Source organism: Lagopus muta, chromosome 27 (assembly GCF_023343835.1).
Source record: "Lagopus muta isolate bLagMut1 chromosome 27, bLagMut1 primary, whole genome shotgun sequence".
NCBI classification, from domain to species: Eukaryota; Metazoa; Chordata; class Aves; order Galliformes; family Phasianidae; genus Lagopus; species Lagopus muta.
Genome location: NC_064459.1, coordinates 2,933,815 through 2,950,527, shown reverse-complemented (window position 1 = coordinate 2,950,527; position 16,713 = coordinate 2,933,815). Strand labels below are relative to the sequence as shown.

At 51.2% G+C, this 16,713-nt stretch overlaps 1 protein-coding gene across 4 annotated transcripts in view; it reads left to right on the top strand.

Annotated features, from left to right (window-relative positions):
* Positions 1-943: 943 nt before the first annotated feature.
* Positions 944-16,713, top strand: part of DPYSL2 (dihydropyrimidinase like 2) — a 44,216-nt gene continuing 28,446 nt past the window's right edge. The window contains exons 1-5 of one of the 4 annotated variants that reach the window (XM_048928059.1): positions 944-1,046; positions 1,135-1,307; positions 1,942-2,311; positions 13,608-13,696; positions 14,903-15,087. In XM_048928059.1, the coding sequence (XP_048784016.1) occupies positions 1,961-2,311; positions 13,608-13,696; positions 14,903-15,087 (625 nt within the window). In that variant the 5' untranslated portion in view covers positions 944-1,046; positions 1,135-1,307; positions 1,942-1,960. Of the gene's footprint in view, positions 1,047-1,134; positions 1,308-1,485; positions 1,606-1,941; positions 2,312-10,861; positions 11,253-13,607; positions 13,697-14,902; positions 15,088-16,713 lie in introns of those variants that run through there. The other 3 variants (XM_048928061.1, XM_048928060.1, XM_048928062.1) reach the window with 3 other exon arrangements.

Below are 16,713 nucleotides of genomic sequence, written 5' to 3'. Positions count from 1 at the left end.
ATGACCATTAATATTTATAAACCTTAAATAATACAGGACTTCAGGGTACCTGAGAGACCATATGTTGGCCTCCAATTCCCAGCAAAGCACCTGCGATCCCTGTGACCACAAGCCTGGCTGATCTTCTGTCCAAGTCCCAGAAGGGAAAGGGTTGGAGCTTTTCCCCCAAGGGCGTCTATCGAAGGCCTCCTCCCTCCTTCATTAGTTACCAGAGCACATCGCCGTCATCCTTCGAGGCCAAGCTCGAGGCTTCTTTCTTTCCTTTTAGTCTGGAGTCTTAATGCATTGTGTTGTGCATTTATTATGGGGCTTCACTGGTTTGTGACCTTGGGTGATTCTTTTTTTCTCCATCCATCTATTGGTAAAAATGCATTGAGTTGAGTGTTGCTCACAGGGAGAGAGAGCTCTGAGATTTCTTTTTTGTAAATCATTTATTTACTGCTTTTGATATTTTTGGGGTCTGAGTCTTGCCAAGGTGCTGGGTAACCGCTTGGACACAGATGCCTCTAAATTACCATTTAATGTGCATGTGCAAAGATGCATATCAATGAATAATGCATAGTAATACATTGCTTGGTGATTGGGCTTGGTTCAGAGCAATACTGCACATGAATTAGCCTTACGGGCCCAAGTTGGTGTTAATAACGTGTATCAGGTGGAGACCAAGTGAACACCACTGCGTGCTTCACCGCTTACCTTTGCAATAAAAACATCTCCCACATAACCCATCTCACCGGCCTCGCAGAAAATACCCCACAGAAACGACAGGGACAACTCTCCCTCGGATCGGCACCCTCTGGGGCCGTCGGTTTAGCGGCAAACCCGACGGAACGAGGCGGCGACGATCCCGGCTGCCGCAGCAGGAGGCGGCCGGGCCCCGCGGCGCGGGTGGTGCTGAACGGACAGCTCCGCCGGGCGGGGGCCGCCGCCGCTCTGCCCCCCCGCACGGCTGCGGGCCGCCGCCCCTCCCCGGGGAGGGAATGGGGGGCTTCTGCCGTTGCCCAGGCTTAATTGACTTGCTAGGTCACTAATTTCGCTTTCGCGAGGTAAGTACTGGTTAACGGCTCATTTTCTCCCCTCCCTCGGTTCCCACACCCCTCTCCCATCTGTTTCTCTTTTTCATTCTCTCTCCAGTGCCATCCATCAGCCCCTTTCCCCCCTTCCCCAAGAGGGACTATCAGAGGCCCGGCACCAGCGATGCCCCAAACCCTAGAAAGATGAGTCAGCGCTCAGCCTCCCGCCGGCCCCAGGAGCCCAGCCGCGATCTCCGCCGCTCCCCGCCCTCCGGCTGCGCTGCCTTGAGAAAAGTGAGGAACAATAGGATTCCCGGAGCACTCCCCGACTCCACCATTGCGGGGCTGGGGGAGGTAGGAGAGAGGGTGGGGGGAGGAAGGAAGCGATCCTTTCTCCCCCGCGTGGGGAACACGCCTCCGGAGGTGCGGGGGGTGCTCGGGCTCCGCCAGTCTCTCCGCAACTTGTAGCGAGAGCAGCGCGCTGGAGGAGGCGGCGAGCACCGATGGGGGCTGTTGCTCCAACCTGATCGAGTCCATTTGCCAATTCACCACTCGCATCACTTCCGGATCAGTCCCCAGTTTCTGCTGCAGAGTGAGGATTTTTTTTTTCTCTCTCTCTCTCTCCTTTTCCCTCCCTCCCCATCTGGATGCTGGGAACTTGAACCCTCCTCCCTTGATTGCAGCAGGATCTGCCCCAACCTTCCCTCAACTTTGCACTGCATCAAAGAAAAGAGAGCGAGCCACAGACTATATTGTATCGATGGGGGCAGGGGATTTGCCAGGCACAGCCCTCTGCCATTGATGCTGCCGTGTCTCTAGGACCCTGAGCGATCTCTTTTTTTTTTCCTCCTCTTTTTGCTTGTGTGTGTGTGTGTGTGTGTGTGTGTGAAGGATCCTCCTGGTTACCGCTGTTGTTATTTCCCCTTAGCAGGGAGACCACACGAGCCATGGCTGAGAAGAAGCAGTCTGGCCGGCAAGGCGAGGAGGAAGAAGTGCCAGCCTTCTTCAAAAACCTGGGCTCGGGCAGTCCGAAGCCCCGGCAGAAATTCTGTGGCATGTTCTGCCCGGTGGAAGGCTCCCTGGAGAACAAGACCATCGACTTCGACTCCCTCTCGGTGGGCCGCGGATCTAACAAAGTGGTGGCAAAGCAGAAGGATGTCGCCCACTTGGGTCCGGATGCTCAGTCTGTCTATTCCAGACAGAGTGGGAAGGGAGGGGAACCATCTGTTGATTTCGGAAGAAAGGTGGAGATAAGGAGTGCCACTGGGAAGGAGGCACTGCAGAACCTGAATGACAAGGTGGGTGCACGTATGTGTGTGTGTGTGTCTGATGGAGCTGCAGCTTGCACATGCAGTGGGCTGCAGGAGGGACGTATCATTTCCACCCTGCGTTTCCTGCTTTTGTCGCTTGCATGTACATAGCAGTCAGTGACTTCCCCTAAGAAGCAACATCTCTACTACAGCCTCCTTGGCAGACCTTTAATGTTATCCCTGTGCTCTCTGCAGGTGTGTGTGTATGTGCACGGGGAGGAGGGCAGAAGAAGAAAGGAGCCCCTGCACACACAAACACCCTCCTTTCCCCGCCCTGCCTTCCCATTTGGTGGCAGAGACTGACTTTTTTTGTTTCCCCAGCACAGCGGTAGCAAAATGCCCCACCCAGCCACTGAATGCAGCTCACGGAACAGAAGCGCAATTGTAAGCAAAAGAACATCAGTGAGCCTCCACCTACAGGGATCGATTCCCTGCAGGTTTCTTCCAGGGGAAGCTCAGCAATGCACTCCTCCTCCTCCCAGGGGAGGGGAGACTCCGAGCCACCCATGGGAGCTATATTTCAGTGCCAATTTTGATGAAGGCCTTTGGCTACAGGGGCATTTTTTGCCTCAGGAAAACGTGCCAGGGCTTTAGCAGGAGTGTGGTGTTCTCTTAAGAAATCTGCTGAACTCCTCCCAATCCTTTAAGGCTCCTGAAGCTATTTTCTCACTCTTTGTATGTGTCATGGTATAATAAACCTATCCTTTTCCTGAGGCAAAAGCCTGTTAAGCCACATGGTTCAAGCTGACCGTGCACAATTTTTTCCCCCTCCATAAATAGATTTAAGCAGGCTTTATTCCTATCTGAGCCATGAAATACTCAGAGTGTTCCTCCAACGAGTCTGGCTCCTGTGGAAGAGCTAGAATGAATGAAGCAGCAACCAGCAAACTGGTGAATTTCTAGTAGCATGTGGGGTAGAGTTGCACTGAGCGGTGCCCCAGTGGGTTTAAAGAGAATTCCTTTCTTCTGAGCTTCTGAGATGAGCCTCTTGATTTTCACTAATGAAACCGGTTGGGAGTTTGTCTGGAATTTGTGATACAGGCCGGTTCCCTGGTTTCACCTGCTGTCAGAAATGTGAAATGTTACCAGCAGCATTGCTGGCTCTTATCCTCCCCACGTCAGACCCTTCTCTGATGCTTCCTATTACAGTAACCTGAGGGCTCCATGCAGACACGCTTATGTGTGTGAACAGCTGTGGTTTACTGTGAGATCACAAAGGCAGGCCCTGATTTTCAGACGTTCTACACATCAACCTCTAATTAGAAGTGGGTGATGCTCCACGCCTCTTCTCATCAGGTCAAGCAAAAGTTTGCCTCTACTGATACCTGTGCCTTGATTTGAATACGATTATGATCCCACTCCCCCTCCATGGCTGATTAGTTGTCTTAGACATCTAATTCCTAAGGAGCACCTTAGGAATAAAGGCCTGTGTATCTCAGGAAGTCAAAGGTTTTACAATTTGGGGCATTTTCAGGACTAATTTGGAATACTTTGGTGTGTTGGTGTCCTAAAAGATGCAAATGTAAACAGGTAACGTATTCATTCTGAAAAGATGAATTACTGTGTGGTTGAGGGATACAGGATATTAAAATCTGCAAGTATAAATGGCAGATATCTATAAGGAATCAGATATCTACACAGAATATTGACCACATTTTGGTGAAAGAGTTTTTGGTTGGTTCTGTTTTTAAGCTTATCACAGAATGTTAACTGTGAAGGTGTGAAATGATGGGACAGTGCAACATGGGAGTTGTTTCTCGTTACCTTTGTGTAGCACTGGTGCCAGTGGATTGTGCTGTGAGGGGCTGTGTGCATTTGGGTAAGTGCAGCCTTCTATTAGTCTTGCTATGGATTGGCACTTCATAGTGAGAGTGTTTTAGCTTTAATGGTTTTCCAGCTGACTGCATCTATAGCTTGAATCAGTGGTTAGATTCTTAGCAGGTAAAGCTGGCTTTGCTTCAGTGCAATCAGTAGGAATGCATTTACGAAATGATCAAATACATTGAAATAAAAATACTGCAGGAAATGGCATTAAAGGCAGCACTGCATTAAAATCGGGTAGGAGTTGAAATGCTGAAGGCCTTCTGAAATTCTGCAACTGAATTTGGCCCAGTATTTTCAGACCTGCATTGACTGGATGCTATTTTCATGTGATGTGAATCTGAACTGTAGTGGAAAGAAACAGTATTCTAACAGATAAGATCTTGAAATTATATAAAATATTTTACAATGGGTAGAAATCTTAATGCTTCATTTTCTTTAGCTTGAGGCTGAAAATACATACAGGCACAGAGGATGGTTGGGTTCAGTAAAGGTACATGGAAGTGCGTAGCCAGTGACTGGATCCAAATGGGTTTAAAGCACAGTCATCCTTTCTGTCACTCTATAGAAAGATCTTGCATTAACCTCCATGGAAGTAATTAACAAAGCAAGAATGACAAGCTATTTTTTTATTGTTCAGGGGTCTTAACTTTCCAGAGGATAAAGAAAGGAATGCAATTATTCCACGTTAAATTGCAATATATTGTTCTGCAGGCACAGATAAGGGTAATCAAATCTATTTGTGCCTATTCTGTCTGCATTCTATAGGCATCTATCACAGCCTTGCTTTATTGCCTCTGGGCCATGCTGCCTCATAATTCAGGGCTAAGATCATCTCCAGAGGCAGCAGGAAGGCTTTCTGAGTTTGAGCAGCTCCTCACAGCGAGGCAGCGCGGCCCCGTCAGCAGGTTGATACCTGGGAGATGAGGTGAGTTTGCTCCCTGCCTTCCAGAATTCACCACGCTTCCATCTCCTGCCTTAAACCTGTCCCACTGTCCCTGTTGGGGTGCTTAGAGCCCGGTCCTGCAGCTGTTTGTTCAGTGTTGGAGCGCTGCTTTGTGCTTTGGGGCCGTGGCCTCCGCTGGGCCAGCACTGCTCTAGTGAGGATGTCACATTCAAACCCAGGTTTGCTTGGATGAGACCAACATGGAGCCTGGCTTTCACCAGCTGGAGGAGGGAGCAGTAAGCTCATGGCCTTTAATCTCATTTCTACAGAGCCTGAATCATAGAGTCACAGAATGCCCTGGGTTGCAAAGGCCCACAGTGCTCATCAGATCCAACCCCTTGTTGTGTGCAGGTCGCCCACCAGCAGCCCAGGCTGCCCAGAGCCACATCCAGCCTGGCCTCGAATGCCTGCAGGGATGGGGCATCCACAGCCTCCTTGGGCAGCCTGTGCCAGTGCCTCACCACCTGTGCAAAAAACTTCCTCCTGATATCCAACCTCAACCTCCCCTGTCTCAGTTTAAAACCATTCCCCCTTGTCCTGTCAACCCCTGAATGGGTCCTAAGAGCCTTCAGCCCAAGTGCGGGCCCTGGGACCACCCATCTTTAGATGCCAGACCTATCCACGTGATTTCCTGTGTGATAAGCCACTGTCTTCACCTTCTTTTGCTCTCTTATAACCCGTCCATAGGCCTTTGGGATGTGCAGAGCGCCGAGTGCAAACAATTGGTCTAACATTAAAAAAAAGCTACATATGATAAATAGAAATAACAAAAGCGGGCTAGGAAAACGTTCTTATTTTAGAGCTGACAGAAGAGGAAAGAGTCCTAAAGCACCTGAAGCTTTGGGTGCAACCCTCACTAAAGCCTGAAATCTCTCAGGGTCGAGGTTGGTCGTTTCTGGAGAGGAGTGGTGGATGGCACCACGTCGTTCAGTGCTCAGAAATCATGGACTCTGGAGCACTGATGGAACTGTAGTGTAAAACAAAGGCCTCGTTCCACACAGCTGCAAGTGCAGTTAGGATTTTAATTTGCTACAATGCCTATAATTTCTTTAGTCTTGTTTCAACAATATTGCTCGCAAAATAATTATACAGGAGGACGACTTGCACGATTTTCCAATGGATCACAATAATTTATCCGGCTACTAGGAAAATAAACCATAGGGGGAAAAAATTGATAATGAGCACAAATGTCACATTCCTCTGACTTCTCAGATTCCCCTCAAGCTATCAACGTGCATAGCTGGAATGCACTGTGTGCCCAGCGAGCGTATCACCAAGTGGTCTGCAGTGCTATGCGAGGAATCCGCTGCACCGCTCCTCTGACACAGGAAGGAGCAGAGGGCTTTGAGACAAGGCCAGTTTATTTGGAAGGAAAACATAAACACCTTGGGCCAAGTCCTATTCCTCCCAGTTTGGAGCAGAACTAGGTTGGAGGTCTGGGCTTTCGGCAGCACCTGGCGAAACAGGGATGGATGTGGTTCCTGGCGGCTCTGCGTGCCGCCCTCGTGCCAGTGCTGGGGCTCATCTGACACCAGCAGGTTGTTTTTAGCAGGCATGGTGCGTAGCTCTGCCCCTCTCCTCCTGTGGGAAGAGATGGCATTCAGGAGCAAAGCTGGAGCAAATTACCAGAAATATCAAACTTTGCTGCTGTAAGATTCACATTCAAATGCATTATCCTGTTCTTCAGTGCACCTCCTGGGGAGCTGGACTGGTTCTTAGGGGGGAGAATGCAGGTCTGAGTTGTTTCTGTGTCTGGAGTGATGACTGTGCTGTGTCCTGCAGGTGGACCCAGCTGGCTGGGTGATATCTGAGTGATAGCTGAGAGCCCAAAGATTTGGCCTGTATTTCTGGGGAAGGGGAAGGAACGATAAGAAATGGTGTAAATCCCCACGAACAGCTGTTTCTTGGACCCTGCTCTTGGTTCCTGTTGTGCTGGAGATGCTCATCTCCTTGCCCTGGATGGAAGGAAGGAGCTGTTAATTCTCATTTGTGGATCATTTTTTTAATTGACCTCTTTGTGTGGCTGCAAAGTGAACTGCTCCCCTCACAAACTCAGATGCTCTGTATTCAGGGGTTACTTCTCTGAGAAGGTTTTTCACAGTTGACCCCTATGGTCATTTCCATAGCATGACACTTAGTTCTCATTTTCTCCTGTAGGATAATAAAGCAAAGATGCCCATTGGTGAGGATAGTCTATGTCTGCAATTGAATTTAATCTACAGAGATTAAGTAAGGGTAATTCTTTGGTAGCCTTTTATGAAAGACGGAATGTACTATCTCACCGAATCATCTGATTCTACCATTCTCTGATACTTCTGCCATGCACCAGCTTGCATTTCGTCTTCCCAGTGCTCAATAAGAAGCACTGCTGGTCCATAGGAAACTTCTGAAGGCATCAAGACTAAGAGCCAACACAGCAATAGGCATGGCAGAATCAAGAGAGAAAACTAGAGCCTGACCAGTGAGTGCCTGAGGCCTTTAGCCCAGTTCTGCTGCCCCAGGGCAATAAGAAGAGCCTTTCTGACGATTCCCCAGCAGGCAGGGTGGGCTGTGGGCAGCCAGCAGCCCCAAGGGAAATGGAGAGGCTGCTGATGCACGAGTGCTAGAATTTCAGATACGCTTCCAGGGATGCTTTCAGTCCAACTCTGATCCCTATTTCTGTTACGTTTTTAAACGTCTATTTCTGTTTCTGAGTGTTAAGACTTCCCAGCAACGTGTCCTTCTGGAGAGACCTATAAGAATTCAGTAGGAGTAAAAGCAATTGGTTGTTGCAGAAATTCTGTGGGATTTGTTGCAATGACACTAAAATGCCACAAAGAAAGAGACTCTGCTGGTATTTTTTTCCCAGTAACTCCACTGTGGGAATGATGCTCCCTGCTAGGTGCATGGTGGTCTCCCACAGACCACGCGAAGTTAAGACTCAGAGCTGATGGAGACTGATTCCCACTCGTGCCTATGATGATTTGTTTTATTGCTGCTCCGAGACTCTCCTATTGCTGTGCAGTTCTCCTTCTCGACCTTTCCAGAAGGCACATTCAGGCAGAGATATTCCTTTAACACAGAACTGCACGCAGTCAGGGTTGGGCTGGCAGTGGGCACGATGCGCTCCTCCCCTGCCCTGCTGTTAAGTGGAGTTGTGCTCACATTGCATAATTCAAGGCATTTCTGTTGCTTTGGGGTTCCTGCACACTGCAGTGACTGCTGCCAGGGCACTGGGCTGGGCAGCTGTCCTTCGTGCTTCCATTCTAGCAAGGAAGATGGCAGTATTCTCTATAGCACCTTATTACCCTCTCCTAGACCTGTGGAAGACCCATCGTGCCAGCATTATCTAGAGCACCCATCCCAGCACCTCAGCAGGTAATGGCACAGCATTACAGCAGTGAGACTGGATGTGAGGCTGCAAGGATTTATGGAGCCCAGTGCGCTGCTGTCAACCCAGGAGCTGACTCCTGCAGCTGGCTTCTCATAAGGATTCATCTCCCTAAATTTGACTTAATGGGAAGGGTTTACACTGGGAGAATGAATCAGCTTCTGTAAGAGGTGTGGTGGTGCACCTCTGTAGGACCAGGCTCCGTTCCCACTTGTTCTCATCTGAGGCTTTGCTTGCCTGTGTTCGTCCCTCCCAATTACATCTATCTCGGGGAAAAATGCACTTCTGGTCCTTTAGGTGCACACTGAGCCATAGAGATTTTAAAATTGGGTGCTGTGTAGATGCTGAATGTCAAACACCCCTGGTTTCCAGCCATTTAATCTCTTCTTTTATTCTGTGCTACTTAGGCTCTTGCAGCACGGTGATGGGAAGGAAAAGCTCAGAGTCACATGAAGATTCATTATTTCTTTTTGTCACGATTGGATCAGAGTTATGGAAAATATTCCAAGTTCAAGAACTCCTGCTCCCAATTAGGCCCATATGCAGTAAGGATTACCTTTCCAAAAAGTATTTTAAATAGGTTTGAGCAGGTGAGAATAGCTTTAGGAGTATTGGTGTTTTGCTGACCTCTTCCCTTTAGAGATGCTTCTATTTCTGCTACCAGTGCTGTTGCTTCACAGCTTGGAGAAGAAATGAGCTGGTAGGAATGCAAGTGAGTGCTGGAGACGGATGGTTTCCTACTCCCATAGTTGTGTTCATCTGTCTATAGTGAATTTTCTGCTCTCGGGGCAGGGTTTTGAGCTGGGCTTTGCACGTCTCAGATCTGCTGCTTTGATCACAGAAACAAAGCATTGATGCTCTCTCAAACTCTTACTGTTGGCTTCCTTGATAGCTGTAGACGCTCTGTTACCTGGCAAGCAAAGGCAAGAAGCCATTCAGAAACAAAAGCGAGGAGCAAAACCAGCATTAAAGAGAGAAAAGGCCCAGCTGCACTGCCTACATGCAGGGATGTGGTGGAGGTGCTGTTGTCCACATTCTGAGCAGAAATATGCCGAGGTTTCCAAACATCAGAGCAGACCAGAAAGATGCAGGTTACACCCTTTTAATATTGTCACTTCTAATCAAAATAAAACCCGGCAGGCTAACAAATTAATCATTTTGCTGCTCTCGTGATGAGACGCTTTATCATTTGCTACTAATTGGATACTAACTGATGGGCATATCAGCTATTTAAACAGTGCCTGCTGCCCCACCTATACTCAGGAAAAGCTCTTTTTCCCTCATAGGCTCCTGTGAACTAACACACATGGAAGGTCCTGGTAGTCATCTGCTTGCACAGATGTTGCCTTTGTAATGATTAACTGCAGCAGGATTGTGAAGGCTTGTGAGCAGCTTGGGTATGTAAGGAGCGCTCTGTTATGTGATAGGAGCAGCTTGGTTTGCTTTGTGGGATGTGGAATTTGCACGTGGCCGAGGGAATGAGGTGAGTGCTGGTTGGTCATTAATGGGGCTGTCCTGACCCCCAAACACAGGTGGGCTCGGGCTGATGTTTTGGATGCCCCATCCCTGGAGGTGTCCGAGGCCAGGCTGGATGGGGCCCTGGGCAGCCTGGTCTGGCATTCAATGGGGAGGTTGGCGGCCCTGCATGCGGTGTGTGGGGGGGAATGGGATTTGGAGATTCATAATCCTTGAGGTCCCTTCCAACCTGGCCATTCTGTGATGCTGGGGCTCTCCAGAAGGCACGATAGATGTGCCAGGGCTGCGTTCCCAACGCCTGTCCTGCACTGCAGCCACGAACCCATTTCTTTGTGTTGCACGTGCAAGGAAAGAGGGAGATGCGCTGCCTGATGCTTTTCTTTCCTCAAGTGCCAGCCTGAGGAGCACAAGGACACAGAATCTCCCAGTGCGGCAGAAGCACCGAGTGCAGCACAAGGGCAGGAATCGGCCCCACGGCACCCAGCTCGGCAGCGGCTGCAGGAAGGGGCTTCGTTCTGCGCCTCGGCGAGAAAGCAGAGCTGTCCACTGGGACACGAAGGAGCCGGGAGCGGCTGCGCCTTATTTTTCCCCTCCATCCGCTAAGGCGTCGGCAGCGCCAAGAAGGGCGGGGTGGGACAAAGAAGATGGAGGGCGGCGCGTCCTCCGGCAGCGGAGCCGCGCTCGGTGCCCCGCGCCTCTCCGCAGCGCCGATCCGGAGCGCGGCGCCGCGCGGGCGTTTCCCGCCCCCCCCTCCTTTGCGCCAATTCGCCCCGCGCCTCATTTGCATCCCGCCGCGCGCGCAGCCAATGGCGCGCTGCGCCGGCGGGAGCGAGCGACAAGAGCGGCTCTCTGCGCATGCGCGGCGCGCTCCGCCGCTGGCGCTGTGCCGGTGCCCGGCCCCTCCCTGCGCGGGCGGGGCGGGGCGGCGCGGAGCTGCGCGCAGAGCGAAGAAAGGCGGCGCGGCGCCGGGCTGCTGCTGACTGCGCTGCGGAGAGCCGCGCTCACCTCCCCGGCGCTCCCCGCGCCCCTTTCCGTAGCATCGCGGTGGTTTGGGCTCGTGCCGATCGCTGTTATTTTATTTTTTTGGTATTGTTTCTTCTGTTGGTTTTTTTTTTTTCTTTTTTTTTTTTCTTTTTTTTTTTTTTTTTTTTTTTTTTCCCTTTGGGAAGCGTTTGCCGCACGCGAGACAATAGGGATACAGCATCCGCCCCGCAGCTTTTTCTTTATTTAGAAAAATAATAATAGGTGGATAAATAGAGCGGAGGTGAGCTCGCACCATGTCTTACCAGGGGAAGAAGAACATCCCGCGGATCACGGTGAGTGGGGGGCGCGGGGAAGGGGGAGGGGTGCGCGGGGATTAAAGCCCTTTGTGTGCCGGCAGCCGGGGCTCGGGGCCGGGTAATGAGATCAGCGCCGCGCGCGGCCCTTCCTGCGCCGGGGGACGGACGGGGACACGCAGCCCCCCGCCCGGCGGATCCCTCTTTCCCTTCCCCAGAAGCTTCTCGCAACGCGATCCTGGGGGAGCGGGGCCGGCGCCGTTATGTAAAGCCCCTCCCTCGCTTCCCCCCGTTGCGGGAGCCGATATAGGGCAGGTATTGCGGCCCCAACTTTTCCTTACGTAAGGTGGGCGCTCCCCTGTTCGGAGCGCTGCGGGCATCGGCCGCTCTGTCGGCTCCCCCCCCGCGGACACACCCAGCACCGTCGCCGTCCGAGCCGTGACAGCAGCGCTGCCCTCATCTCCCGTCGAGGTGTTTTTAGGGACGAATAAGAACTCTCCGACCGCACGGCAGGATGCCCGCAGGGACATAACGGGCGGCGATGGTTCCCGTGGGCCGGGAGCCGCCTGACGCATTTTTGTGATGACGGAACGCTCGGATTTCCGTGCTGGATGCGCCGTGCGGGGCAGCAGCCCAGCCCCGTTCCCATCGTTTTGCTGCAAACCGCGTCCGTGCGTGCAGGTGCTGCGTCCTGCTTTTGTCTCAGGGGCGGCCGAAACGAGCAGAAGGATCCGTGCTCCTTTCAGAGCCTTCCCGAGCCCCAGTCAGCAGCAGAGCATCCTCTGGGCGAGCGGTCCGTGACGCGATTTGGCCCTCGCTGCTGGGTGCGTTGGGCTTTCTGCTGCCCGTGACGCGGGTGGCCAAAGCTCAACCCATCCCCGTAGCTGCAGCCTTTGTAGCAGCACGGGGAGCCTGCATTGGAGGTGGGCACCGATACTGCAATGCTTTTGGGAATGGAAGGCATGTAGGGCAGTGCTCTGCTGCCTGACACTGGGAGGTGGGCAGCTTTTCTCGCCCTGAGTCAATTTGTTTGGCCCTAGTGGTGTTTGTAGCTGCTACTGTGTTTAAATCTCAGCTTTTCCTTTGGTTTTGGTGTTTTGGTTTTCATAAGCAGGCGTTGTTGGGGGAAGCTCTCCATTGCAGCAGGGGGAGAAAAAGGGAGGGGGAAGGAGAAGCATTTAATGTCTCCTAGAGTTGCTGCATAAAGGATGGATCTAAGGGTGTCAGTTAGGAGCTGGTGCCGTTTTAGCACTCAGACTGCTGAAAATGTGAGCTCCTTGGGAGGATGCTCGATTCCTTTCTTCTGTCAGACCTAATTCAAAATAAGGGCTCCGAGCTGCGCTATCGTGCATCCATTTGCTTAAGTTTGAGGCAGCTCTGAGTTCCTGTTCTGCTTTCTACCCTTCCTTGCAGTCACTTTTGGCATCACCATGCTGTGCTGTAGCTTTGTCATATGGGAGGACGAGGATGGAGTGCTGCACTGGGGCCAAGTGCAGATTGAACACAGTGCTGCATCTCTGTATGCGCTGTGATGGAAGCGTAGGTCATAGCAGGGGTGGAGGAGCCAGCAGAACAGAAGTCACTTCCAGCTTGTGTCCCCAAGCACAGCTCTGCAGCGCCTGCTCTGCTGTTGCTCACAGCTGCTGCAAAAAAGGGGCAGATTTGCTTTGGAGCTGCCCTGGCTGGGAAGGCAGGAGGTGACCTGGGTGGTGTATCAAACGCAGTGCCCAGCAGCTGCCTTGTCACAGCTACCTTTCTGTTCTGCCAAGCTGCTTCCCAGTCTGTGGGTGTTTTAATGAGGCTGTGCTTAAAGCCCTTCTTTTCAGCTTGCTTTGCTCATCTGGGCTTGTTTTCCATCCGATCATGTGGTAGTGATCTGGACAGGCAGTAAAAGCATCCGCTGCGCCCAAACGGCCCTGAGTTGGACAAACGGGGTTTGTTTGTGTGGTGTAACCCCTGGCAACAGACTTTGGGCCATTTCCCTGACAGCCGTTGACTCACAGTTGGCCGAGTGGTGGCTGCAGCCTGTGGGTGCACATGGGAAACTTTGCATGCGACCGAGGCATTGCAAACAGCAGCATGGTGGCCATTAAGCATCCCCAGAGAGCACTGTGCGCTGCCTTTGCTGCAGGTGATGGTGGTGCTGCAGGGCTGAGTGAAGCTGCCAAGCCTCGACCCAATGCCTTTTTCCCTTCTGATTCCTTGGGATCGTTTACATGATGAAAGGACTGAAACAAAGCATTTTTATCTCTGCAGTTGAAAGCACGGTGATGGACGGAGCTGCATTCTGACTCCTGAATAATGCAGAGCTTCTTTCCAGCCCTCTTTCATCTCAGGGGTGACACTGCAGACTGTCAGTGTAATTAGGAATTGCTGTGTGCTTCTTTGTTGCAGAGCGACCGTCTTCTGATCAAAGGTGGGAAGATTGTCAATGACGACCAGTCTTTCTATGCAGACATCTACATGGAAGATGGGCTCATCAAGTAAGTGAACGCGATGGCGTGCTGTGACTGGAGTGTGGGGAAAGGCACTGCTTGGACCCTCAGCGCGTTGGGTTGGGTTGCCAAGAGAAGCGAGTATTTCACTCACATACACACTGATCGATGCAGGAACCTTACAAACAAAACTGAGATGATCTGGCATTCGAGTGTGGGTTGAAGGAGGTGCTTTAAATGTGCTTAATTTTAGCCATGCGAACAGCCCCATGCTGAGATGGCACATATGTTTGGAGTTATCTGTGTTGTACAGTGAGCTGAGTTATGACTGAAGGCATTTTGAATGCAGGATTCAGTACCCGGATGCCTTTAATTCTGTTCTAAGGCAGGAAATTGGACTGAGGTGACCCCTCGGGGTCTCTTACAGTGCTGTTTTTTGCTATTCAGTGATGCATGGATCAATCCGAAATCCCTTTGAGTTAAAGAGGGTGCTGCTGTTTGTGGACATACCTCTTCCCAGCGCATTTCTGTGTTTGCATTCCCAAAACATGCATTTCTGGCACGTTAAATAGATCAGAGGTTTCTTAGGAAAATTACACTTAGGAAAAAAGCGGCCGAGCCAGAGGTTACAAACAAGGAGTTTTCCTGTTCTGGCTCTCACAGGCAGCACATGTGCTTTGTTCATCAAGGTTAGAAGTTAGAGGAGCCATCCACAAGCAGCTCTTTAATTGCCCCATGTCACCCACCATTGTGTTTTTCACAACCAGCGGGTGAGAGGAGCTCCCACCAGCACTGCATGTCCTCCTGTTGGTGCTACATGATACCTATGCATGGAAGGAGAGTACAGAGGCCAGAGTTCTTCTGTGCTTCCAAACCTGTTAACATCCATCTTGCTGCTGGATAGCCAGCACTGGGTGTTGCGTTGCCACTTGGTGACCTGCTCCTGTCCTAGCAGAGCTGCTTGCTTGTTGTGCTTGGTCCCTTCTCTAGCTGGCTGCCAGTGTGTCTCCAGCTTTTCCTTCCTCTTAAACCTAATGTTCCCCCCAGGTCCCGAAGTAATTGCGTGCTTTGCTCTCAATTATGCAGCTGCTTCAAGGGGAAGAATAAAACTCTATCAGCTGGGTCTGCCAGCCCTGTGCTTTGCTTTATATGGAAAAGGAAAACAGTGGCTGGGTTCAGCGGCGCAGGGTGTGTGTTTGCAGAGCGTGTGCCTCGTCTGCTGTCTGTCTGACCTGTTTGCAACCTGTGCACCAGGCAAATAGGAGAGAATCTCATCGTGCCCGGAGGAGTGAAAACCATCGAAGCCCACGGCAGGATGGTGATTCCTGGAGGGATTGATGTTCACACCCGCTTCCAGATGCCAGAGCAGGGGATGACTTCTGCTGATGACTTCTTCCAGGGGACCAAGGCTGCGCTGGCTGGGGGCACCACCATGATCAGTAAGCTGGCTGCTTCTCTGTTCCAGGAGAGCTTTACCTTTCTCCAGTGGTAACTAGAAAGCCTGCACAGAGGCAGTGAGGGGTGAGGGGTGTACCAGCAGCAGGGGATTTCCTGTGGCTGGTCAGGTTGCTGAGCAAAGCTTGTGTAGGGGCAGGGAGTGGGGATGAAACACTGAAGTCTCCACATCTGCAGCTGTCATCCACTTCCCTCCTGCTGGCACAGTTTGACTCTGGTACTTTGTGACTTCGCTGCTTTCCCTGTAGGTCTGCTCCTACTAAAAGCAGCCTGACTTTGAGCTCTGGCTCCAGTATGAGCAGCACCTTGGACACCCTGTGCCTGTTCCCTTCCTCAGTGATGTCCAAGGTTTGTGCTTGCTCACCTGTAGAGCTCAGCCTTTCTGGAACAGCAGTTGCTGCATTTACAGTGAGAGAAAGGACAGCTGCATCATGCAGGGCTGTCAGGGGAAGGGTCGGTGTCCGTAGCACAGTTCTTGCTGAGCAGCTGCATGCCGTTGTGTCTTCAAAACCTGGGCCACTTATTTGAGGGTTTGCATGATCCCAATCTGACACACAGTTTTGGCACTGGGGTTTTCGAATAATCAATTAAGTGCTGTTCCTTTTGTGCTCATATCGTCTTTTGGAGGAAGACAGAAATCAGGAAATGAAAACATCTCAAAATAAGGACAGGCAGATGGACTGGGCGTCCTGCAGGGTCAGGCACCCATCGTGTTCCTCTCTGTCTCTCCAGTGTCTCCTAGGTGACTTCCAGACTATCTGACCCCACTGACACTGGCTGCAGAGGTTTGGTGTTGCCTTTGTTTGGGCTGGAGGTTTGGAAAAAGAGAAAATAAAGCACTGCAGTGCAATTGGTCACATGTAAACCAGGGCATCCTGCAGCGTGTTGCTGCACGTGGCAATGAGGGACAAAGGTGTAAAGCAGCCCAATATCTGAGCACTGCATTTTTTTTCCTGCACTCTGAGGTGCTGCCATTCCACAGAAGGGGAGCTGAGATGCAGAGAAATGAAAGAATACAAATCAGAAGTTCTGGTGGCTTTTGTCCCATCCAGGTGTATACAAGGGGATGTGAGGCACAGCCAGGAGCTGCCCTCGCTCTCCTTGGTTCAAGCCCAGTTCCATATGATTGAGAACATCCTCAGCTCTTCGAGAAGAGCTCTCTGAACCCTGTCCCAACTGGGGGGGGGCTGGGATTGTCTGACACTGGGAGTAGGAGCCACTGGTGCCAATGAGCCAGGCTCTATTTTGGAAACAGAGCTTGTTCTGGGCCTGGCCCACACTGAATGGTGTGTGAACGTGGTCAGGAAGTAACCTGGGAAGTTATTTTTCATCGTGTTACCAACTCAGAGCATGAAGTTTGAGTGTGGAGATAACCTCACGCATTCAGGGAATGTAAACTGGGAATGCAGCTGTGGATATTCTCAATTTTATCACTAATATCCATTTTTCCCCTCTAAATCTTTGCTGTCAATCTAAGTTAATATGGCTTAAATGGGATTTGCTTTCCAGCTTCAGTCCATTGACTTTGTTTAGTTGGCTGTCTGTGTTGTTAGCACACCTGGTTCACGTTGTCCACTTGAGTCATCGCTTTGTTCTTCCTTGCTAAGTTG